Consider the following 24,690-nt stretch of genomic DNA (forward strand, 5'->3'; position numbering starts at 1 on the left):
AGTGCTCTGACTATATTTTTTCCAGCTACTCTGGCATTACAGCAGTGGTTGAGCCACTTTCCATTTGTCTGCTATCTTGACTGGAGTTTACTCTTCACTTGGCCCCAGATCTCTTTAGTTTTCCACTAAGATTTATTATTCCTGGACCAGGCTAATTGTTTAATGACCATAGCTTTAAGATAATTTTTAGGATCTATTTAGGTAAGAACCCCATCTTTTGCTTTATTTTCAAAATGTTTTTGGCTAATAACCTCACCTATTTTTTTTTTAATTCTCTACTCTTTTTTTGTGATTTTTTAAAAAAATTAGTTCAAATCAGGAACAAGCTTGTTTCACATGTCAATCCCTTCCCCCTCTCCCTCCCCTCACCCCCACTCCTCTTACCCCACCCCTACCTAACCCCACCCTATCCACCCTCCACTCGCCAGGCAGGGTAGGGCCCTAAACCTCTTTGAGGTCCACCACATCATCCTGGGATGGGCCCAGGCCCTTCCCCATGTGTCCAGGGCAAGAGTGCACCCTTCGTGTGGGATGGGCTCTCAAAGGCCCCTCCTACAACAGGGGAAAACACTAATCCACTACCAGGGGCCCCCTGGAGTGCAGGGGCCTCCTCTTTGACATCCATGTTCTGGGGTCTGGATCAGTCCTGTACTGGCCTCCCAGACAGCATCTGGGGTTGATGTGTTCCCCCTTGTTCAGGCCAGCTCTTTCTGTGGGTTTCTCCAACCTGGTACCGATCCCTTCGATCTTCATTCCTCCCTCTTTGCAACTAAGTTCCAGAGTTCAGTTCAGTGTATATCTGTGGATGTCTGCCTCTGCTTCCATCAGCCACTGGATGAGGGCTCTAGGATGGCATAACCAGTAGTCAATAATCTCATTTTAGGGGAAGGGCTCTTGAGTTATCCTCTCCACCATTGCCTGGATTGTCAGTTGGTGTCATCCTTGTAGGTCTCTGGAAATCTCCCTAGTGCCAGATCTCTCCTCCGACCTATAATGGCTCCCTCTAATATGGTATCTCTCATCCTGCTCTCTCTCCTCCATTCTTCCCCCAACTCAATATTTCTGCTCCTCCATTTCCTCCTCTCCTTTGCTCTTATCCTCTTCTCATTCTGGCAGATCCATCTCCCCTACCTTCATGCTCCCAGTCACCCCAGGATTTCCTGCCCCCTCCCATTCCTGGGGTCCAAGCATTTATCCCCTAGAGTCCTTCATGTTTCCTAATTTCTTTGGTGAAGAGGATTGTAGGCTGGTAATCCCTTGCTCTACGTCTAAAATTCATATATGAGTGAGTACATAACATGTTTGTCTTTTTGTGACTGGGTTACCTCACTCAGGATGGTTTCTTCTAGTTCCATCCATTTGCCTGCGAATTTCAAGATTCCATTGCTTTTTTCTACTGAGTGTATAGTTGTATAAATGTACCACATTTTCTCTATCCATTCTTCAGTTGAGGGTCATCTAGGTTGCTTCCAGGTTCTGGCTATTACAAACAATGCTGCTATGAACATGGTTGAACATATGTCCTTGTTGTATGGACATGCATTATTTGTGCATATGCCCAAGAGAGGAATTGCTGGATCTTGAGGTAGACTGATTCTCATTTTTCTGAGCAACCACCATACTGATTTTCAGAGTGGTCTTACAAGTTCGCACTCCCACCAGCAATGGAGGAGTGTTCCTTTTTCTCCACATCCTCTCCAGCATAGATTGTCGTTGGTATTTTTGATTTTAGCCATTCTGACAGGTGAACCTCACCTATTTTTTTCTACCAGCAGAAGTTTTTTTTTCTCTCTCTCTTTTTATTATTATTAATTCAAGTTAGGGAACAGGCTTGTTTCACATGTAATTCCCCTCTCCCTCTCCCTCTCCCTCCCCTTACCCCCATTCCTTCTCCCCCACCTCCAACCTACCCCCCACCCCATCCACCCACCACTCCCCAGGCAGGGTAGGGCCCCCAACCGGGGCTCCACCAAGTCCACCAAATCTTCCTGTGCTGGGCCTGGGTCCCTCCCCATGTGTTCAGAGACAGAGTGCATCCCTTCAAGTGGGATGGGCTCTCGAAGTCCCCCACATACACCAGGGCAAAAAGCCAGTCCACCTCCGGAGGCTCCCAGGAGTGCAGGGACTCCCCGATGGCATCCATGATCAGGGGGCTGGATTAGTCCTGTACTGGCCTCCCAAAGAGCATCTGGGGTCGATATCCAGCAGAAGTTTTAAACTATTTTCTTACTATTCTTCTACTCAAATAATACTTCATGGTGATTTTTACTGGGATTTTATAACACTGTAGCTGCTTTTGTGGAAAATGGACATTTTTAAAAATATTCAGTCTTGGAGTATTCTTTGGGAATATGTTGTTTCTCTTGTGATCCAAAGCCACTTTTGTCTTTGTTAACTTTTTATTGCACATTTGCAAAAGCAATGGTTTCCTAGTTTTAAACAGTCTCAGTAACTTCCATAAATCCATATGCTTTTCTGAATCCTGGTAAAAACTTGAGTATGCCACACTTTCTCCACTTTCTCTTTAGTTAAACCACAGGCTGAGTATTTATTGCTGTTTTGAATGAGGTTACTTCAGTGTACACACACACACACACACATACACACACACACACACACACACACACACACACACACACACACACACACACCCTTTCTTCTGATAGAGGTTCTCACTATGTGGTCCAGGCTGTCTTAAACATAGGCCAATCTTACCACAGCTGCCTCCCAAGTATTGGAATTACAAATGTGTGCTACCACATGGGCTCAAGCAGTGTTTTTAAATCTCTTGCAGTTACTATTAGGTTTTCTATGAGTTATGATTTTTGAGGACAGTTTTCAAATGAAGTAAGATTTGTTTAATTATTTTTTCAACATACAGAAAAGTTTGAGAAAAAATGAACATTTATACATTTTACTTGAATTTACTAATTAATAATATTTGCCAAATTTGCTATCTTTCATGAAAATATGCATACATATGGATATATACACAAATGTATGCATTTACTTGGACATGTCTATATACCTATATATACACATATACAAACATACATGTGTATATGTAGACACACATGTCTATGTGCATATATATAACTATACATATTTATATGTACATTTGTGTATTTTTTGTCATTGTTTTGCTGAACAATTAAAGAAGGTTCATAGATAATGACACTCTAACCCAAGTGACAGCTAAGTACTTTCTGATCATTGCCATGTAGTACTTTTAGGCTATAGGAGCCATGCCATCTGCCATCTATATCCCACTTACTCGGTTTCCATTGTAGTACAATAGTCATTGTATACAATATGCATGTGGCTATGTTCTAAGAAGACTTCGTTGTTAGAGACAGATGGAGGTTAGAGTTTTCCTGATGGGCTGATAACTCTCTACGTCCTTCTTCTACACACATTTCCTCTGAGTAAGGACACCTTCAGAACCACAATTGTTGTCATACCATTTGCAGTTGTGAGTTAAACTATGAGGCATGTCCTATTTGTCAGATCCAAAAAGAAACATGGGATAAACGGCTAACTGTGGTGACTATTAGCATGCCATGTCTGCTAGCTCCAGGCTCACTGGATACCTCTGGCTCTTCTCAGCTTTTCTCACCCTGCCCTCCCACCCCCCTTAGCTTCTCTAGCTCCTGGGCTTCTCTTCCCCCAGCATCTCATTCCCATACAGCACTGCTATTTCAGCCTAATACTCTCTTGTTCCTTCCTAGTTCTCTCTCTCTTGCGGCTCTCTCGATCCTCTTTTTTCTTCAACCTCCCTCACATCCCAGTCCATTCTGCTGGCCATGTTCAGTTTACTAGTTTTCCCTCTCTGCTCTGTACTCTTCCTCATATCTACAATAAAAACCTTTTCCTTAACCATACCTAGGAGTGGTTCTGTCCTCACTTTATACAGCAGGTGCCACACCCCAGGTGTGTGTGTGTGTGTGTGTGTGTGTGTGTGTGTGTGTGTGTGTGTGTGTGATGTGCTCTTTCTTTCCCACACCACTATTCATTGTGGAACTCTTTATCTCAGAAAGTGGTTAAGAAGTACTAAAAATGTTGTCTCAGAAGGATTTTCTGGTGGGCTGAATATGGCTGGCAGCCAATCCTTTGCCAATTTTCCTTTTAGAGGTGGGATATTTCTCTCCCTTTAAGTTTGCCTTGGCCTCTAGAAAATCTTTAATGTATAGAATGTACTAAAACATTTATCTATAACTTCTGTTTAAAACCCTTTTTTCAAATAGTTGATTTAACTGATTGTTTATTCTGTGACATAGTTCCACTATGTAGATGAGGCTGACATAAATCGTGCTGTGTAGTCCAGCTGGCCTTAGACTTAAAACCCTTCTGCCTTAGTCTCTTGCATGAGCACTGAGAATATGTATAGATGTTTACAAAGTGGAGTCAGAGATAGGTTGATAAACAGTAGTTTATTGGGGAAAAGTACTCACACAAGGGAGCCAGTGACCAGACTTGCACCTAGGCAGGACAGACCCAGAAATGCTTCCTAGTCAGCTCAGCCAGGTGAAAGAGAGTCACATGCTGGATTCCCTCCTTCTTAAACCCTTGTTACATAACTCTGACCATGGCCAAGTGGGCATGGTCATTGGTACCTCTAATCAGGATTTCTCCCTACAAATATGGCTGTATAAAAACCAACTATTTTCTTAAACAGAGCATTTACATATATAAACAAATTCAACTCAGAAATGCAACAAACAATATTTTCCATTTTTGCTTTGTATTTAAAGCATACCAATATTTATAAAACTACAAAGGTCCCACATGCCCATATTGTTTCCCTTTTATTAAAAAAAGATTTATTTGTGTATGTGTGCATTTGCACAAGTTTATGTGCACGATGAGTGTGCAGGTGCCTGAAGAGGTCAAAGGGCATCTGATTTCCTGTAACTGGATTTACAGGTGGTTGCTAACCATCATGTAGATGTTGTACTGAATCCAGGTCCTCTGCAAGAACAGTAAACCCTTTAACCAGCTGGGCATAGTGGCATATGCCTTTAATCCCAGTATTTAGGAGTCAAAGACAGGTGGGTCTCTGTGTGTTAGAGGCCAGCCTTGTTTATGTAATGAGTTCCAGGATATCCAGGGCTATGCAGAGAGACCCAGTCTCAAACAAACAAACAAACAAACAAACAAACAAACAAATTCCACACCTTTAGCACCTGGACCATCTCTGTAGCCTCTTGTTTCATTTATTTATTTGCTTTTTATAGATTTTGTAATTATCTATATTGTTTAATTTAGTATTCAATTGCTTACATATTTATTCACATTAGTGGATTTATAAGTTCAAATATGCAGACTGTGTTTTAGTATTTCCTAGTTTTTGCTTGTTGAGTCAGGGGTATTTTCAGTTTGGGTTAGGATAATATGAAAAGTGAACATCTTTGGGCAGCTTTCTTGTACACACAAGGTACTTGGGTGTATTCTGTCCAATCCCCTTTGCAGGACATCCTGCAGGAGATCCAAGCTTCTCCTTCTACCTCTTATAGTGCTTACTTGTGGAGCTTCTCACAAATAGTCCTAAATCCTAGATCACCCTGTCCAAAGTAGCTCATGCAACTATACAGGGTTATTAAAGCAGCCAACACACATTGAATCCCTCCTGGCTCTGCCAGCCAATCCCAGGGAATAAGCTCAGCTAAGGGTCTAACCTCAACTGATATTGTGTGGTATAGAAGAGCTATCTAGCCAGGCCCTGCCTGACTTCTTAACCTACAGAATCCCAGTGAATGAAGTGTTAAGTTGTTGTATTAAGCAATGTTGGTTTTCTTGTAGTTTATTTGCACCAGTAGAGAACCCAAACCATGGATTTTTGTATCATGTTTGACAATGACTTGGATTATTTTTATGCTACTTTTTGATATCATGATTTCAACATTCATAATGTAGACATGCAATAGCCAATTTTATTTAATATTTAATATATATATATATATATATATATATATATATATATATATATTTTCTTTTTTCTGGGAACCCAAGTATGAGTTGATTTTGGGAACCTATAAAGCAAGGATAAATTCCTTTCTCTCAAAAATTTCTGGTAAGTAAGAGACTATGAGTAACTCTTGCCCCAACCACACTCAGAGGATGACTCTAGGACACAACAGTTACCTTCAGGAGTCCCGAATGAGCAGGAGTAGAGAGCAGAGGAGATAAGTGAAAGGAAGAAAGGTCTGTGGGTGAAAGAGATAAAAAGCTTGTGATGGGTGGAATCAGACATAAACCCAGAAGGATAGGTTGTGGAGTATTTGAATGCTACTTTTAAGAGTGTGGGCGAAGCCACACTGGGTTAATTTTAGGATGGCAGAGACAGTGTAATTCCAGTTATAGCTTCAGGAAAAGAGATCAATTTGGAGATTTTTGCAGTGGTTAAGATGTGAAGTTGAGATGAACTATATGTGACTATAGGCAGAAGAGAAAGGTTGGACACAGAGAAGCACTGGTGATGGCTTAGCCTACAGGGTGTGGTGGGATTGGAAGGAAAAGAAGCAAAGGCTTGTTTGTCACAGACTGAGAGATGGGTAGATCTTCCTGCAGTGGAAGTGGACTCAGTGGGGACTTGGAGGTGCATGAACATGCTTGGGTCACCCATTGTAGAGGTTTTAATTCTGTAGAAAGGACAATTGGGGTGAGTAGAGACTACAGAGGAGAGAGTCTGAGAAGCTGGTGGTTGAGGGAATGGATGAGACTTCCTTGGAATGGTGTGCCTTGAGGGTGTAGGAAGTGTCTTCTAATTTTCCAGGGTGCTGAAAAGATAATGCTGACAATTTGCTTTAGAAAATGAAAAAAAATCGAAACAAAAGAAGTAAATCACAGGACCTTTGAGTGGGCTTGAAATGAAAGGCCCAGATGGAACATAATGCAAATCAGTAATCTGTTTTTAAAAACATCTCTGACTTCAGCTGTGGCTCAGTGGTAGAACACTTGTCCAGCATGTTCATAGTTCTGATTTCAAACCATAGTAACTGGCAGCAAACAAACACATAATGAAACAAACAAAGAAACAAACAAAACAAAACAAAATGTACAGTAGAAAATTGTTCTCTTGTGGGCTGGAGAAAGGTTTAAGTTTAAGAGCACTGACTGCCAAAAAGACAAACAGGGTATGTACGCACTCATATATGGGTTTTAGACATAGAGCAAAGGATTTCCAGTCTACAATCCACACTGCCAGAGAAGCTAGGAAACAAGGAGGACACTAAGAGAGACATACATGGTCCCCAGGAGAAGGGGAAAGGGACAAGTTCTCTTAAGCAATTTGGGAGTATGGGGGGAGGGGAGGGAGAGGGAACTGGGAGTGACATATAAAATAATCTTGTTTCTAATTTAAGTAAAAAAAATGGAGAAAAAAGAGCACTGATTGCTCCTTCAGAGATCCCAGGTTTGCTTCTCAGCACCCATATCTCCCTATGGGTGCTACCAATAGTCTGTAACTCCAGTTCTAGGGGGTCTTCTGATTTCTGTGGATGCTGAAGTACATGTGATACACACAGCAGGCAAATATACATGCAGACAAAACAAATACACACATAAAATAAAAATGAGAGGGGGAAAGGCACATAAAAAAAACCAAAACAAAACAGATCCCAAACCAATCCATTACCTTGTGGCTGATGACATTAGAATGCAATATGCATGCATCTAAGCATGCTTCTTTAGAAAAAAGGAGATACTGGGGTCAGATACTATCTGTATGCTGCTACTCCCTTCCCAATTGTAAGACCACTTCTAGATGCTTCTTTCTCCTGCTCAAGATCACAGAACAACACTGAGAATCATGCTCTTCCTCTGTTCCCTTCACTTTCCTTCTTGACTTCCAAGTCCCTTGCCAATCCCCAACCATATCCTATTTTCCTGATTTGAGGCTGCTCAGTCTCTTTACTTTTAGATTAGAGTTAATTTTAGTGACTGGATGACATCCTCATCAAACATCAGTGTCTTAGTCCCAGTAAGATTGTAAATGGTGGTCACACTTTCCATTCTCATTTTTTTCTCTTGAAAATTGTGTGCTCAGGGCTGGAGGAATAGTTGAGTGAGTAAGAACACTGGCTCACCTGGGCAGTGATGGTGCACGCCTTTAATCCTGGCACTTGGGAGGCAGAGGCAGGTGGATCTCTGAGTTTGAGGCCAGTGTGGTCTACAGAATGAGTTCCAGGACAGCTGGCGATAACTCTGTTTTGAACCCCACTCCCTTGCAAAAAAAAAAAAAAAAAAAAGAATGAAAGAAAAGAAAAAAGAAAGAAAGAAAAGAACATTGGCTGCTCTTCCAGAGGACTAGAGTGTGATTTCTAGCACACACATAGTAGCTAACAACCATCTGTAACTCCAATTCCAGGGGATCCAATATTCTCTTCTGGCTTCCTCAGGTGCTGAATACAAGCGACACAAAGATGTACAAGAAGACATAAAGTAAAAAGAAATAAAGACTTCAAAAACATTGTAGGCCCTTCACAAGGCTGGCAGGAATATGACCCTGCTCACCTCTGTCTCCTGGATCATCATAAGCCCTGTTGTCTTTACTATTCATTAATCCATGTAGCATTTAAGGACTGTCTACTGCCTGGCCCTGCCCTGTGACTTGGAGTGGGAGGAATGGATAACATGGCTCCAGCCCCATTGTTCTGGAATGTAGTTTCTCACAGTGGTACTGTAGGAACAAAAATACAGCAAAAAATGTCAATTTCTTCCAGAAAAAGCATTTGTCTCTGTGACTTTTTCTACTAGGGTTAGGTAGAACCAAGCCTCAGTAGTATGCTGTTTCTGATTGGTTATCAGGAGAAGGGGGATGGAATCATTTTGGAGGGCCTTGGGCAGCCAGCACAAGGAAGTGTCCTGCCTGGGTGGGATGTGAATGTTTGTATAACTGCCTCTTGGTTGGGTTGCCGTTTGGCTGCTAAACTTAGTAAGACAGACTTTTTTTCTTCAGTGATCTGAGACTGGTCCAACAGTTCCCATGGTTGCCACAACAATGAGGATGTTTAGGTAATTTTAGCTGTGAGAGTTGAGCCATTTTAGTGAGTCCTTGAGAACTCACTAAATTCTGTGGATTTGTAGTTGCAAACTGTTTTCTTTTGTTGTCTCTATCTTTGTGAAGAGGTTTGCCTTTGTCACTGTGAATGGACAGTCATTTTCCTTTGAGAGGGGAGGTTGCTGTAGACCACTGGCTCCATGGTAGTGTACCACTCTCAAGAGGAGAAATAGCTGAGTAATGACACTGCTGTTTAAGGTTCTGCCTCCTGTCACCCACAGCTGGGTGGTGTAGGAAATTCACATTGTAATTTGATGTGGGAAAATCCTCACACCAGTCCTGACCCTTTGACCGTTCTCTGGAGGGCAGTTTTTTCACTATGGGCTCAATTGCCCCTGACTCCTTTATCTACACCGAAGTCTGAGACTTCCAGTAGTTCAGAACATAACTGTATTTGAACACAATGTTCTTTTTATTATTATTATTATTATTTTATTAGTTCAAGTTAGGGAACAAGCTTGTTTCACATATAAGTCCCCTCTCCCCCTCCCTCTCCTCACCCCCATCCCTCCTCTCCCACCCCAACCTACTCCCCACCCCATCCACCCACCACTCCCCAGGCAGGGTAGGGCCCTCATGGGGTCTCTACAAAGTCCACCAAATCTTCCTGTGCTGGGCCTGGGCCCTTCCCCATGTGTCCAGGGCCAGAGTGTATCCCTTCACGTGGGGAACACAATGTTCTTACAGAAGTAATTTTAGCTAAAACGAAATCTTTAGTGTTGGTTAGGCCTGAGTACAATAAGACTGGCATCCTTCTAAGAAGAAGAAATTGGACACAGTGTGAAGCAGCAGGAAGGTGGCCACCTGCAGGCCAAGGAGAATCTTCCAAACGAACCAACCATGCTAATGTGTGTTAGGACTTACTACCTCTAGAACTGTGAGGAAATTCTTTCTTGTTTAAGCCATATAGGCAGTGATACATTGTAACAGCAAGTTAATACAGTTTGAATCTGAGGCTCCTGCCTCTGCCAGGAATCAACTCTTTGCCTGGAAGACCCCTGTGGGTAAAGGATCTCAAGTGTCTGTGGGAAGGTTGCTTTGGCTGGTGTCTTGTGGACTGAGTGATACAGTGAACATTATCAGAGATTAGGGAGGGGGGGGGTAAGAAGAGGAAATGCATTGGGTAAATATGAAGGTCTGTGTCAACATGTTGCTGAGGTTGTGGTGAAGGTGAAGTAGGGCTTTTAGTCAAAATATCTTACTATGCATTCGAGTTGGAAACATGAATTAAATTTTTCTTTTTCTTTTTTAACGGTAGACTGTGATTCTTTCTTTTTTTCTTTCTTTCTTTTTCCGATTTATTTATTTGTTATGTATACAGGGTTCTGCCTGCATGCAGAACCAGATGGCTCTGAGCCACCATGTGGTTGCTGGGAATTAAACTCAGGACCTCTGGAAGAGCAGCCAGTGTTCTTAACCATTGAACCATCTCTCCAGCCCCAAATATGGATGGCATAATGAATTTGCATGTCATCCTTGTGTAGGGGCCATGCTAGTCTTCTCTGTATTTTTCCATTTTTTTTTTTTATATGTGCTGCTGAAGTGAGCACACCTTACAGTTAGGAAGTGCCTTAGGATTTCCCCTGTCAAAGCCACCCTTCCCATGTGTATCTTTAGGGATCTTAGCCAAAAAGCTGAGAAGCCATTCTGTGTCTACCGTAACCTCACATTTCTCTCATCTTGGATGTCATGATGGGCTGTCTCTGGTCATCTCTACTTCCTCCCTGTGGTGCCTAGATAACAGTCCCTCTGTTCCATGAGAGCTACTCCTGCCATGTTCTCTAGTCACTTCCAGTTATCACAGCCAGCTGTCTCAGGGAGCTTTCTTCCCTTTGTACTATCTCAGTATGCTTCATTTCAGCTCACTACTCTCTGCCTTAAATGTTCCTTCTTCTGGGTTGTTCACAGGCATCCTTCCTTCTAGGTTATTATCTTAACCTTGCCTTTCTTTATTAGTCTTCTTTTCTGATTTCAACTCTTTCTTTTGAGTTGTAAATGACAGAGTGGACCTAGACATCCTCTTAATCTGCTGTCTTTCGGTCACACCACTAGATCCCCTCTAACTGTATGTAGATGTTTCCTCAGTTAGTATGAATACTTGAGCTTTGCCCTTAAACCCTGTGCTCCCTTTCTTTGCATTTTATTACTCTCAGCAGCCTCTTGTGTGACAGACAGTTTTTAAAAGCACATCCACTGTAGAATTCTGGCTTTTCCAGCCACCTTGAGTAACTCAAATAGGCTGATGTGTACTGCAACACAAGGGCTTTTGCCTGTGTGGTTCTGCTCTCTGGAAAATTTCTCCCTCTGTACTTATTTGGCTATATTCTGCTTGTAACTTGGGTGTCAGACAACATGCTATCCCCTATGACAATTCTTCTAGTCACATAGCCTGTGGTAGTCTCCAGACACACTCATACACACTGGTCATTCTTTTGTTAAATTTCTTGAACTTTAACTTATTTGTTTGGTGTTCTCACTACCAGAAGGCAAGCTCTTAGTGAGTGGGGACCCCTTTTTTCATACTACACCCACAGTAGGCTTGTGAATCTCACAGATGTTCAGTAAGGACTTGATGAATGATTAATAAAGCCACTTAGCTTCTTTAGCCTATAGACTCTAATTCTTAGAGGATGGATCTTGATGTTTTTAGAAATAAAAAATTGATCATTGGAGAAAGTCCTCAATCAAAACCATTTCAGAAGAACCAGTGGCAACAAAATGTCATTAACTTTTTGTTTTATTTTGTTTTGTTGTTTTGTTTGTTTTTCAGACAGGGTTTCTCTGTGTAGCCCTGACTGACCTGGAAATTGCTCTGTAGATCAGGCTGGCCTAGGAACTCAGAACTCAGAGATATACCTGCCTCAGTCTCCCCAGTGCTGGGATTAAAGGCATGAACCACCACTACCCAGTGTCATTTTATGTGTATGGGTGTTTTATCTGCATGTGTGCCTGTGTACCATGTGCCTGTAGTGCTTATGGAAGCCAGAAAAGGGCATCGGGTTCCTTGGAATTAGAGTTAAAGAATCTTATGAGCTGGGAATCGAACCCTGGTCCTCTGGAAGAACAGCCAGTTTTCTCAGCTGCTGAGCCATTTTTCCAGACCCAAATCGTCATTTTTTTTTAAGATACAGGATTAAGAATTTACAGTTATATTACCTTTTAAAAAAAGTCATTAATATAGTTCCTAAAGCTAGAAAAAAATTATACACCATATGAACAGAAAACTGAGAAAGGAAAGGTGATATGGGAAAACATCAAAACAGAGACAATGTGTTCAGGAATTCAGTGGGGGTGCAGGAAGGGGGCAGGAAATGAGCTGGCTAAGTCCAGAACCTCAGAGGTCCAGGATTTGGAGACAACAGATACTGCATGAAGTGGTGGCTGAAAACATGAGTTTGGCTACAGGTTCTTTCTGTGGAGTAGCTGAATCTGTCTACCTCCATTTCACTTGTTTTGCCTCCATGATATTGAATCTATTTTTTCTTTTGGCCAGAAGGAAGTGGGAAATAAAAGGGGAAAAGTCTGAGCTACCAGGCAGAATGGAGAGAGATGTGTAGGAAAGATAGTAAGTCAAGGTCTGAACCTGGAGCAGTAGAAAGATAGAGGGGTATCTCCAGGGTGCACAGGGAAGGTGAATAATTGTTTTGCAGTGCATTTGTCTTTATTAACAATTATAGCCACTTAAAACAAGCATGTTAGCTCTGTCCCAGCAACTGAATCTCTTGTGAACTAGTGAAAAGAATACTATATTGGCCAGAAGGGTGTGTCTGCTATCAAATGACTATAGTGGGAAATTACCAATATGGAGTCAGGTAGAAATACAAGGGTACTTAATAGGGAAAAGCCTTACTTACAGAGCAACCTAGCCAGCCCGTGTGGCTGAAGTCTGTACCACAAGTACAAAAGTGAAACCAAAAAAGAAGCGCAGTCCCCTGAAAGCATGGTCAGGCACACCTGTAGCCAGCCCCTAAGTAGGCGTGGCTACAGCTTCCCCAACAATTCTCCTTTTAGTCTAAAAGAGGATTAAAACTTAACAGTGTAAAGTATCCAAAATTAACAATCATAAAGGTAAAGTATAAGAAGATACAACAATCTGTTTATGTCACATCCTAACTATCTATTTTAACTAAATCCTAAAGTCATCTGAAAGAGGTGTCCAAGCCTGAACACCTCCTTCCAATTCCAACAATAAACAATAAGAAGCTATCCCTAACTAGGTATATACACTGTCCTAAGTGACAACAATGGGGAAAGGGGGGTGTAGCATCCTCCAAGTTACTTCCTGCTGAAATGGGACGACGATAGCTTTGTGGGGTCCTGTAGGAAGAAAATGTTAGTATAGTGAAAGTCTTGAATGGATTGTATTCAGTCCATGTTAGATGGGATTCGATTGATTGAATATCTCGCTTGAACTCCTCAACTTGATTGAAGTCAGTACCCGAAGCTCTGGCGGGAGTGTCAGTTGAAATGGAGCAAGTTGTATCCAGTGCAGTCAAGGAGGTGTGGCCCATTTTCTTTCCAGGGTGTCCAGGGATTGCTGTCAGGCAGGTCTTCATTGGCTGTGTGGGACTCAAACATAAACAGTGAGCAGAGAAATGTTTGCTTGTGTATGTACACATAGGCTGGCTACAACTTCCCCTACAGATGACCTTCTTGGAACCAGGTCTCAGACATTGTTCGGTAGACTAATCTGACTCCATGAAAATGAATTTTGGAGTTACTGCGATATCTGGTCAACTTCATTGTCATTAATGATCTATGTCAGAAACACAGTGAACATGCGTGTCCATCCACAATACCAGAATTTATTGAATAACAATTAATTCACAAACTACATCAATTTTGTTCACTGTAATTCACCAAATACTACTATTACCAGAATTATTAAGATCAGAGCCTGGGGTCTGGCAGCTCTACCAAGTTAAGCTTGTCCACTCTTCCTCAATAGGTTTATTAAACAGACAAATAATAGTGATATGTAGAGATAGGAGATTTGTCTGATGTGGCCACACTGGGAAGAGGAAAAAATAAAGACATCCAGTGGAATGATCTCCACTCCATCCTCAGGGCTCTCACATGAGTTTAGGATTAAATAGAGGGTCAAAGGTATGTGTAGCTAAGAACTCCTGGATAAGGTGTAGTCTCACCTGTCATTGATCCATCATTGTTGTCTTTATTCCAGTTTCTCTTGCAAGGTGGTTTGAAAGGTTGTCAGAACTGTGTGAAGGCAGACAAGTTCCTCCTTTCTGATACCAGACTCCAGCCTTTTCCTTCTCCTAGTGTGAGATACCTGAAAATTCCAGTTTCTCAAGGACAATTGCTCCTTATCCAAAGGGGAGGAACACAAATGTCTCTGTAGAAAATATTCATTGCTGCTAGGAGGGCTATATATTGATGTCACCTGGTTGAAATGGCCAATAACAACCAGTATTCCTTTGCTTTAAACTTAATTATTATTATCAACTCTGAAATCACACATTGCATTTCACATGATAGAGTAGTAAGTGTGTACTAAGAATGGCTTTGAACAGGTCAAAGTGGCATGCAGGTTCACTGGAGGCAAAGAGACTATCAAATGAAAAGGAACATTTCAGTAGAGAACCAGATAAACAGTTTTTCAAACCACAGCTGTAGAGCTGTTCAAAGCACAAAGTTGTCAGATATCAGGTAGCAGGCAGTTTTGAATACTATTTTACAATTAGATACATGACATAAGCAAGAGAAACTGCTTAATTAAGCTGGAGCCTGGGGAGAAAGGTAGAAGTCCCTTGCTCTAGCAATTTTTCAGGACGAAACTTGTGGCAAATGACTGGGTGGTGGGTCAGTATGTCTTCAACAACTTATCTTGTGTGCTCCTTTTTATAGTCTCAGGTGAGAGGCTTATATCTGGTATGATTGATAAACTCATGGATTGTATTTCCAATATGATTGTACATATTGACATGCATGATAATTTATTGGTACAAATACATTATGTATCAGTTTTGCCTCATGATAGTGGTTGTTTACTTGAATAAACAAGTTATAATGTCATCTTACCACTTAGGCCTAGGGTATAATAACTCAGTTCAAAACTGTTCCTTTGGGAATGGTGAGAGTGCTTAGCAGGTAAAGGTCCTGGCTCCTAAGTCTGATGACCTGAATTCCATTCCTGGGATCCACCTGTGGAAGGAGAGAACCAACTCCCACAAACTGTTCTCTGGTCTCTCCCTAAGTGTCATGTTATGCATGTGCCCTCCACACATACAAGCATGAACACAAATGAAACTTTAAAAGATATAATAAGAAACTCTTGTGTTGTGGAATATTATTTTAAGATGTGTTGCTTTAGTTTGTGCTCTGGCACATTTGTTGAATGATCCAAAGATGTGTTGAATTCTTTTGTGTTGTGTTTGTTTAACTCGGTGAAGGTATGAAGCTGTGATTCTTCGCCTGTCTCAAACACCTGGTTGGGGGTTTAATAAAGAGCTGAATGGCCAATAGCCAGGAGGAGAAAGGATAGGTGGGGCTGGCAGGCAGAGAAAATAAATAGGAGGAGAAATCTAGGAAGAGAAGATCAAGGGAGTAAGACAAGAAGGAGGAGAGGAGGACATCGGATCCAGCCAAGCCAAGAAAAGGCCAGGCATTCATAAGTAAGAATAAAGCCTACATGTGATTTATTTGGGAGCTTGGTGGTGGGACCCCACAAAGTGTAAAAAGAACAAAGAACAAAGATTTTAAAATAACCAATAACACTCTTGCTTTATAAAATACAACATTTCAAGGCTAGCGCAGCATGATAGCTGCTATTCTACACACTTTAGGACACAGACTACTGTGTGCATGTTCATATACTAGGAAGAGAGACAGAGAGCGTGAGAAATGAATAAGCAGGGGCCAGAGCTCATGCAGGACCTTGTGTGGCCTTGGGAAACAAGGTTGCTCTTCTCAGTCCTGCTGGGGAGAGAGCTGGAGGAAGAATTCAACAAATGAGGCATTTCAAATCATGACTTTCCATAAAACATGAGGCCCAGGTCAGGGGATTTAAGAACAATTTTGCCTACTCATTCCTTTCCAGATAACACACAGGAAGAACAGAAGACTCCAGATAATGTTACAGAAAGGAGCTTCAAAACCTCCCAATTAAAGGAGGTTTTCTTTAAAGAAATGGCTGGTTCCTCATGCAATGGCCACAGAGTGAAGCTTGTGTCTCAGTGAAGCTGGCTACATACTTAGCTTCCCATTCAAGCCTGACTTACCTCTTCACTGTGAACTGACAGGGAGGGCATATCTGATGGAAACCTTCTTAATCTAGGAATGGCAGGCATCAAGTCAAATGCAACAGAACACAAAAGAAATATATCTCAGGCAAAGTAGAAGGAAAGACAAAGGTCTCAATCTTCAGAGAGCTAGGCTGTCACACTTCTGAAACAAGTACAGGATGCACCCAAATGAAAGAGACATTAGCAAATAAGAATGGGGGCTTAAAAATCACACATACCACAACAGGAAGAAAACAGCTCACAACTGGTGAAGCAGTGGAAGATAAAGTTAGTGACTTCAACCAGGAAGTAGAACAAGAAAAGATAAGCTGCAGAAAACAAGAGAGAAAAGATGGAGTCTTAAGGAGATTGACTCAAGCTGGCCAGTGCTGGACAAAGAGGAGTCCTATAAAAAGAGAAGTGAGAGAACTCATCCAGGCAAAGTATTATTGTGCTGGACAGATGCTAGCCTAAAGAAAGCCCTCAGCAAGGTACATCATTGAAAATGCTTTAGAATCAACAACCAAACCTGACAGACTTACCTGATACAACAAAACGAGGCATCATTGAAGCCAGCCTGATCTACAAAAGTGAGTTCAAGGAGAGCCAGGACTGTAACACAGAGAAACTGTGTCTCAAAAAAAAAAAAAAAAAAAAAAAAAAAAAAAGACAAGGCAAAAGGCAAAAGGCAAAAGCCCTCATATAGAGGCTGGACAAGGCAACTCAATAAGAGGAAAAGAGTCCCAAGAGCATGTAAAAGAGTCAGAGATACACCTGCTCCCAGCTCTGCAGAAACATCAAGCTAACAGCCATATCATATATACAGGAGACCTGGTGCAGACCCATGCAGGCCCCAAGCTTGCCACTTCAGTCTCTGTGAGCCCATATGAGCCATGCTTAGTTGATTTAGAGCACCATGTTCTGCTCCTTTCTGAAGGGAAATGGAAGGATGAGGAGGGAGGGGAAACTATGGTTAGGATATATTAAACAAGAATCTATTTTCAATAAAATAAAACAGGAAAAGAAAATACCTTAGAATACTTATGGTAATGAGATTGTAGATTTCCAGGGAGAAAACAAGTACCCTGTTTGGCAGATGAAAAAGTGACAGTAATGCTGGAAGACAAGGTAGTCATGCTTTTAATTAATCAGGTTCTGTGATCAGCTAAATTAGCAGTTGAATGTGAGGCTGGCATAGCAATATTTTCAGGCAAACACTCAGAAAGAGACTCTGTGTATCCTGAGATAAGTGGCTGCAGAGGGAAAATAGCTACCAGTGAAACAGGGCTCTGTCTCAGAGAAGGTTCAGAGACAGTCCCTGGAGTATGGTTGGAAAAGTATTGAGGAAGTGGGCAGCACAGCCCATAGAAGAAGGAAAAATGGCTCCCAGGGGACGGCTGTCGCTCTTAAAAAGTGGGTAATACTGTATTTATAAGAACTCATATTTACTATGAGTTTAACTCAAAGTTTACTATACTTGTAGGAGTTTGGGAAAATTCAATATTCTGCTTTAAGATAAAGAAATTATTAAGCCAGGAAAAACTAGCTATGGCAAAGATCCTTGAAAGAAAAGCCCATTCCCTGCCTCATTTTCCAGAATTTAAGATGCCATTAATCATAAATCTCATCATTGTGAGAAGGAAAAAAAAACTGTTCTTAGTAGAAAGAAAAGTGGTGTTATACAGCATGTGCAAGCTGCAAGTATTTTAAAAGGTTTAAAAATATATTCTTTATAATTGAAACTAGCAACCTATTTGGCTTTCTATATGGCTGTCCATTCCAGTGTTTTAAAACTCACATACCGAAAATCTAAGGCAGAACTTAAATTTTTGGAATTAGTAAATCAAGAAGGAACAGTATTAGGGGTCAGTATTAGGAACAGTATTAGGGCTGACTCAGGCAGTAGTGCTTGCCACACAAGCATGAAGGCCTGAGTTCAATTCCCAGCATCTGTGTAAAATACAGGGCTCAATGGTGCATTGGGGTGGGGGAAGAGGTTTGGTGAACTATTTTTCATTAGCTACCTGTATAAGTTCTGAGTGCATAAATCTTATTTTCATGTAAACAAGGGTAGGGAAACACAAACACACACACACACACACACACACACACACACACACACACACACACACACACACACACAACCCTTTTGGAACTTGTAAGTGGGACTTGCAAAAAACAAGACATTTAAGATTAGTAGATCTATGGTCTTATCAATACTGTATCCAGACTGGTCAAGACATCCTGCTATGTCCAGATGGACAGGATATAGAAAGAACAGACACTTCTCTCTGTACATGCACTCCTTCTTGACCTCCAGTGGAAGCAAGTCTGAGGATAACTCAGTTCTCTTATCTTTGTAGAAAGCTTAAGAGTTTAGATATTGCTGGGCTGGGATGTCATAGTGCTAGGCTGGGATGTCACAGTGGTGGGTGTTATTGTTTTGTTTAAAAAGAAGAAAAGAGAAATTGCTGATAAGACTATAAGTTTATTATAAAGGCAGAATGGGGGGACTAAGAGGAGGAACAGGGTAATGGCTGACCGCCATGGCCGGTCGCCATAGAGAGACAGAGCGGGGAAACAGAGAGCACACACACAGAGAGAGAGAGACAGGGAGAGGGAGAGAGAGGGAGAGAGAGAGAGAGAGAGAGAGAGAGAGAGAGAGAGAGAGAGAGAGAGAGCGTAAAAAGGTGCAGGGGCCTATCTTTTAAAGGGGTCCTCTGCACCTGCGTGCAGACTTCTTTCCCATGGAACCTTGGGCTGACCAGGGTATTGCCTGAGTGGATTCCACCAGGTAACAGGGGCAGGCCAGCATAATACCTGAACCTTTCAGTGGGAACTTGTTTAGCATGTATGAGGCTCTAGGTTCAACGTCTTGTACTGCAGAACAGCAAATAAAGTTTGCTGCAATATGCCAATCCATTTGATTCTTGCCAAGTGTGACTGTCACATTTCAATAGTGTGAGGATCAAAAGTAGAATGGTAGCTGCTGGCCACTCTACGCCAGACAGCCCAGCCTGACTACCTGCAGAAGCCCACTGTCAGTTCCCCATTCTAATGCTGTTGGGTCTCAATAATTTTCCAGAGGAAAGAGGAAGAAGAGAGGAGGCGAGGAGAAGAACAGATTCGCCTCCAGGAAGAGCAGAGAGCCAAGGAACTCTATTGGACCCTGAAGCAGGCCCAGCTGCACTGCCAAGCCAGCGAGAAAGAGGAACGCGAGTGGGAAGAACAGTGTGAGTTGAGCTGTGTCCTGGGCCTGGAGGCTGCCCCACTTCCCCTGTCCCCAGTACCCCCCCATTATGCATGTGCTTTGCCATCATTTCAGCCTCCTTCCCCACCACCTGAGGCTTTACCTATGTGCATGGCCCTGCTGGAAAAAGGGCTGCACACTCAAGGAGATTGTGCACCTGCCCTAGAGATGTCTTACATTAAAGAATGAAACATTACATTTATTCAGTTGCCAATAATTTCCTGACTATATGTTGTTCTTTGACTTATTGTTCTGTTGCTATGTTGGAGCACCATGGCCACAGCAATTCCTATAAGAGAAAACATTTAATTGGGGACTTTCTTACAGTTTTAGAAGGTTAGTCCATGACCATCATGGCAGGAAGCAAACAGATATGGTGTTAGAGTAGTAGTTGAGAACTTTAAATCATGACCAGCATGAGGCAGGCAGAAGTTGAGAGAGAGAGAGAGAGAGAGAGAGAGAGAGAGAGAGAGAGAGAGAGAGAGAGAGAGAGAGAGAGAGAGAGACTGAGCCTGGCAGGGACTTTAGAAATCTCAAAGCATACCCCCAGTGACACACCTTCTCCAACAAGCCCATATCTCCTGTGGTGGTTTGAAAGAAAATGGTCCCCAGAGGCTCATATGGAGTGGCACTATTAGGAAGTATTGCCTTGTTGGAGTAGGTGTGGCATTGTTAGAGGGAGTCACAGGGAGCTGGCTTTGAGGTCTCAGTTGCTCAAACCAGAAGAGTGGCTCACTGTCTCTTCCTGTTGCCTGTGGATCCAGATATAGAACTCTCTCTCTCAGCTACCTCTCCAGCATCATGTCTACCTGCACACCACCATGCTTCCTGCCATGATGATGATAATTGACTAGCCCTTTGAAGTGTAAACCAGCCCCAATGAAATGTTTTCCTTTATAAGAGTTTCCCTGAACATAATGTCTTTTCATTGTAACTAAGACACACCCTAATCCTTCCTAAGCACTTCCTAACTGTGAACCTGTCATTCAAATATATGAGCCCATGGAGGCATTCTCATTCAAACTGCCACAACTGTGCTCTGGGAACTTTCAGATATTGATACTTACAGTCCTTATGTTAGAGGCACTTCCAATCAGAACAGATAGATACATGACTCTGGACTTTGGGGGAGAAATGTGGCAGGTACTGTTGGAGCACAGAGTTTGCTGTCCTGGTGGGCTCCAAGGGAGGAGAATGAAGTGAACACTGATGGTGGCTTAGGAATAATTGTGGCAGAGAACACTCTGAGGATTTTTATTTTTATGTGTATGTATGTGTGTGTGTCTGTATGTGTATATACATGTGGGTACCTATGGAGGTTGGAAAGGATGCAGATACCCTGAAGTTGTATGTGGCTGTGAATGTCCTGACATGGGTGCTAGGAATTGATCTTTGGTCCTCTTCAAGAGCAGCAGGCTCTCTCTCTCTCTCTCTCTCTCTCTCTCTCTCTCTCTCTCTCTTTCTCTCTGATTTTTCAAGACAGGGTTTTTCTGTCCTGGAACTAGCTCTTGTAGACCAGGCTGGTCTGGAACTCACAGAGATCCATCCACCTGTCTCTGCCTCCCGAGTGCTGGGATTAAAGGCGTGTGCCACCACTGTCTGGCGCAGCAAGCACTCTTAACCATAGAGCTGTTTCTCCATCCCCCAAAAGGGCACTTTAGATAGAGGCCAGAATGTGCAAAGGCACAGTGACAATGGGACATTGCAAGCTAAGAAACATTGTGTGTGGAAACTCTGGGGAGTGTCCAGTGCAAGAAGTCAAGTAGGAAAAACAAAGTGGAGTCAGGTTTGAAGGATGACATTGTAAAAGGAGTTGCTGAGCCCAGGTATGCTGCCACATGGGCACAAATATGACTCTTAAGATGTCTTTAGTTACAGAGCCTAGACCAAGGAATAACAAACAAGGCATTGTCACAAAGTAAGTGTCAGGGTCAGTGAGGTGTAGGAATGAAGGTAAGACCCAGGCAGGAAGATTTATTTTGATTACAGGAAAAGTATGACACACAGCCTTAGGACGGGTTTATGTGAATGGTTCCATGGGGCAGTTGAATGTAGGCACTGGCTCTGATTGTCTGCATCTGTTCTCTAGGGTAACTATGACAGATGGGTTCAGGCCCAGGTTTAATGGCCAGGTGTAAAAGCATCTCACTGGAGGCAGTGGCTTCTGATTGGACGATTTGCTTATGAAAGGCAGGCCCTTTACTACCTCTAGAAGCTGGCTGGCCTTGGGAGGGAGGGACAGCCCGCCAGGATCAACGGGTTCAAATTTCAAAGCATCAGTAAAAACAAAATGGTAAATATGCTTGACCAGTGAAAGTGGGCAGGGCCCTTCTAGAGTTGAGTGTGTGAATCTATTAAGTCAGGGAGAGAACGGGTGACATGGGGTGGTTGGGCATTTGCAATTTGCATTACATGTACTGCAACTAGATCCCACAGCAGGAGCAGAGAGGTGGAGCCCTCTGCTAGGCAGCTCTCTGCTTCTCAGTATGCCTTGACTATATGAATATATGTCAGATTCATTAAATGGACCTTTTGGAAAAATTGACATGTAATTTTCATATCATAAAATTCATCATTTTAGAACATACAATTAAGCATATTTTAAGTATACTCACAAAACTGTACAACTCTTCCACTATCTAATCATAGAAAATTTTATCACCTCAGAAAGAAAATGTAACCATAAGCAGCGGTTTCTTCCTCTTGCCTCCAAACCACTAACCTAATTAGTCTTCGGGATTTGCCTATTATAGATACTCCATAGAAATAGAAAGGTATAGGTGCTGGAGCCATGACTCAGTAGTTAACAGCACTGCATGTTCTTGTGGAGGACCTGAGTTCACTTCCCAGCATCAGCATGATGGAATACAATCATTTGTAACTCTAGGTCTAGAGTCTCTGATTCTCTTTTCTAGCATCTGAGGGCACTAGGCCTGCAAGTGCTGCATAAAGTTATGTGGACAAAATATCTAGACACATAAAATTCAAAAAGAAAAACTTATTATGTGGCCTTTGGTGTCTAACTTCTTTAATTTAGCAAGTGTGAAGATCTGCCCATGTGGTAGCATCTATCATTACCTCATCTCTTTTGTGCATGTATATATCACATTTTCATTTATGCATTTAGAGGACAATAAACATTGGGTTGTTTCTATGTTAGAGCTATTATGACCACTGCTGCACTGAATATTTACATACACAAATTTTTTGAAGATATACTTTCAATTCTTTTGGGTATACATGTAAGAGTAAAATTTCTGGATCATATGGAGACCAAGTTTGACAATTTTCTGAGTTGCCACGCTGTTTTCCAAGGTAATTGCATCATTTATATTCCTACTAGAGCTGTCTGAGGACTTCACTTTCAATGCAACCCCCACTACCACCTCAATACTTGACATGGGTTCTGGGTACTGATTCTGGGTCCTCTGAAAGAACACCCAGTTCTTTAAATCTCTGAGACATCTCTCCACCCTCCTTCCACTTTCTTGGTGGTTCCCTTTGAAACACAAATGTTTTGGATTCTGAGGAAGTCCCATTCTCTTTTGTCACTTGTGATTTTTGTAACATCTAAGAAATCAGTTGTTCGCTTCCAGGTCAAAGTGACTTACACCCATCTCTCTTCTAAGAGATTTACAGTTTTAGTTCTTAATGTTTAAACCTCTGCTATGTTTTGAGTTAACTTTTGTGTGAAGTGACATTCTTGATTGACAGTTATCAAAGTACCATTTGTTGGAAGGGCTATTTTTTTTCAAAGCTCTTGGCACCCTTGTAGAAATATTTACTCAAACCATGTCTGCTCACCCCCTCACCCCTGAGCTCTCAGCTCTGTTCTGCTGGCTTATTGTCTGTTCTCATGCCAGCAGTCTTGGTGACAGGAGTCTTGCAGTAAGCTTTGAAACTGGGTAGTAGTGTGAGACCTCCGCCACTGTTCCTTCTTGGGAATATTTTGATTATTCAGAGACCCTTTTTATTTCCATACGTATTTTAAGATCAGCTGGCCTAGTTCTGAAATGATAGCAGCTGGGATTTTGATAAAGATTGTATTGCTTTTGTACGTCCATTTGAGGAGTATTGCCATCCTCACAATACTTAGTGTCAGGCGTAATGGGCTATTGCATGAAATCCCAGTGGAAGTTCAAGGCCAGACTGGCCTACATAGCAAGTTCAAAGACATGTTCATCTGGCATACTGAACCCTTGTTTTTTAAAAAAACCAAAGAAACAGTGAAGGTGGGGTCTGAGAAGATGGCTCAGTGGTTCAAAACACTGTTCTTCCATAGCACTTCACATTGATTTCTAACATCTGTGTCAGGTGGTAATATGCACACACGGGCACATACATACACATAATTAAAATAATAAAAATAAATCATGCAAAAACCCTAGCAGTAGGGCTGTAATTCATTGGTAAAGCACATGCCTAGCTCATGTGAGGCTCTGGGTTAAATCTTCAAGATTTCAAAAAAAAATTTTTTTTCAATCCTTAAATACAAGACAGCATTTCACTTAAATCTAATTTAATCTCCTTTAATAATATTTCATAGTTATGCCCTTGCTTTTATTAATTTATTCCTGAAGTATAAATGGAATGTATCTAGATTATGCATTGGGCTTTTTTTTGTTGATCTTATATGCTGATCTCTCACTACACGTATTGGCTCAAAAAGATAATTGTAGATGCCTGGTAATTTTCTACATACAAGATAAGAGGAGACAGACATGGCACATAGGAAAATGGCAGTTTATAAAGGTATGAGGGGAAGCCCCATGTTAGGATGAATTGTTTGATTTTAATTGGGCATACTAATTAGGCGAGCCAAAGGGACTTCCGATTGCTGAATTTCAATACTTTGATTTCGGGACTTTGGCTGTCAGCCTCAGGAGGAGGAAGTGGCCAAATAAGAGAATAGTTTTTTATTTATTTATTTAGATTAGAAACAAGCTTGTTTTACATGTCAATCCCTGTTCCCTCTCCCTTCCCTCCTCCCCTGTTCCCCACTGACCCCTAGAGACTAGTTCTTGATGGCTAGCTTTAGGAATGAAATCTAATGAATTTTAGCAAGGCAGAGGGACTGGGGGAGAAGGGCAAGGCCTGCCAGACCTGTGGGCTAATGTTCCTTCATATATGGGTATTTGTAC

At 41.9% G+C, this 24,690-nt stretch overlaps 1 protein-coding gene and 1 non-coding gene across 2 annotated transcripts in view; one reads left to right on the forward strand and one right to left on the reverse strand.

Annotated features, from left to right (window-relative positions):
• The window catches only part of Sh2d4b (SH2 domain containing 4B), a 105,721-nt gene that overhangs the window by 37,591 nt on the left and 43,440 nt on the right, over positions 1–24,690 (forward strand). Inside the window, exon 4 of the mRNA XM_027389420.2 lies at positions 19,385–19,532. Coding sequence (XP_027245221.1) covers positions 19,385–19,532 — 148 coding nt within the window. The remainder of the gene's footprint in view (positions 1–19,384; positions 19,533–24,690) is intronic.
• LOC113832584 lies at positions 10,498–10,608 on the reverse strand. Its single transcript, XR_003479897.1, has one exon. It is a non-coding gene; the product is annotated as a U6 spliceosomal RNA (small nuclear RNA).

The sequence above is a fragment of the Cricetulus griseus genome, assembly GCF_003668045.3.
Source record: "Cricetulus griseus strain 17A/GY chromosome 1 unlocalized genomic scaffold, alternate assembly CriGri-PICRH-1.0 chr1_1, whole genome shotgun sequence".
Taxonomy (NCBI): domain Eukaryota; kingdom Metazoa; phylum Chordata; class Mammalia; order Rodentia; family Cricetidae; genus Cricetulus; species Cricetulus griseus.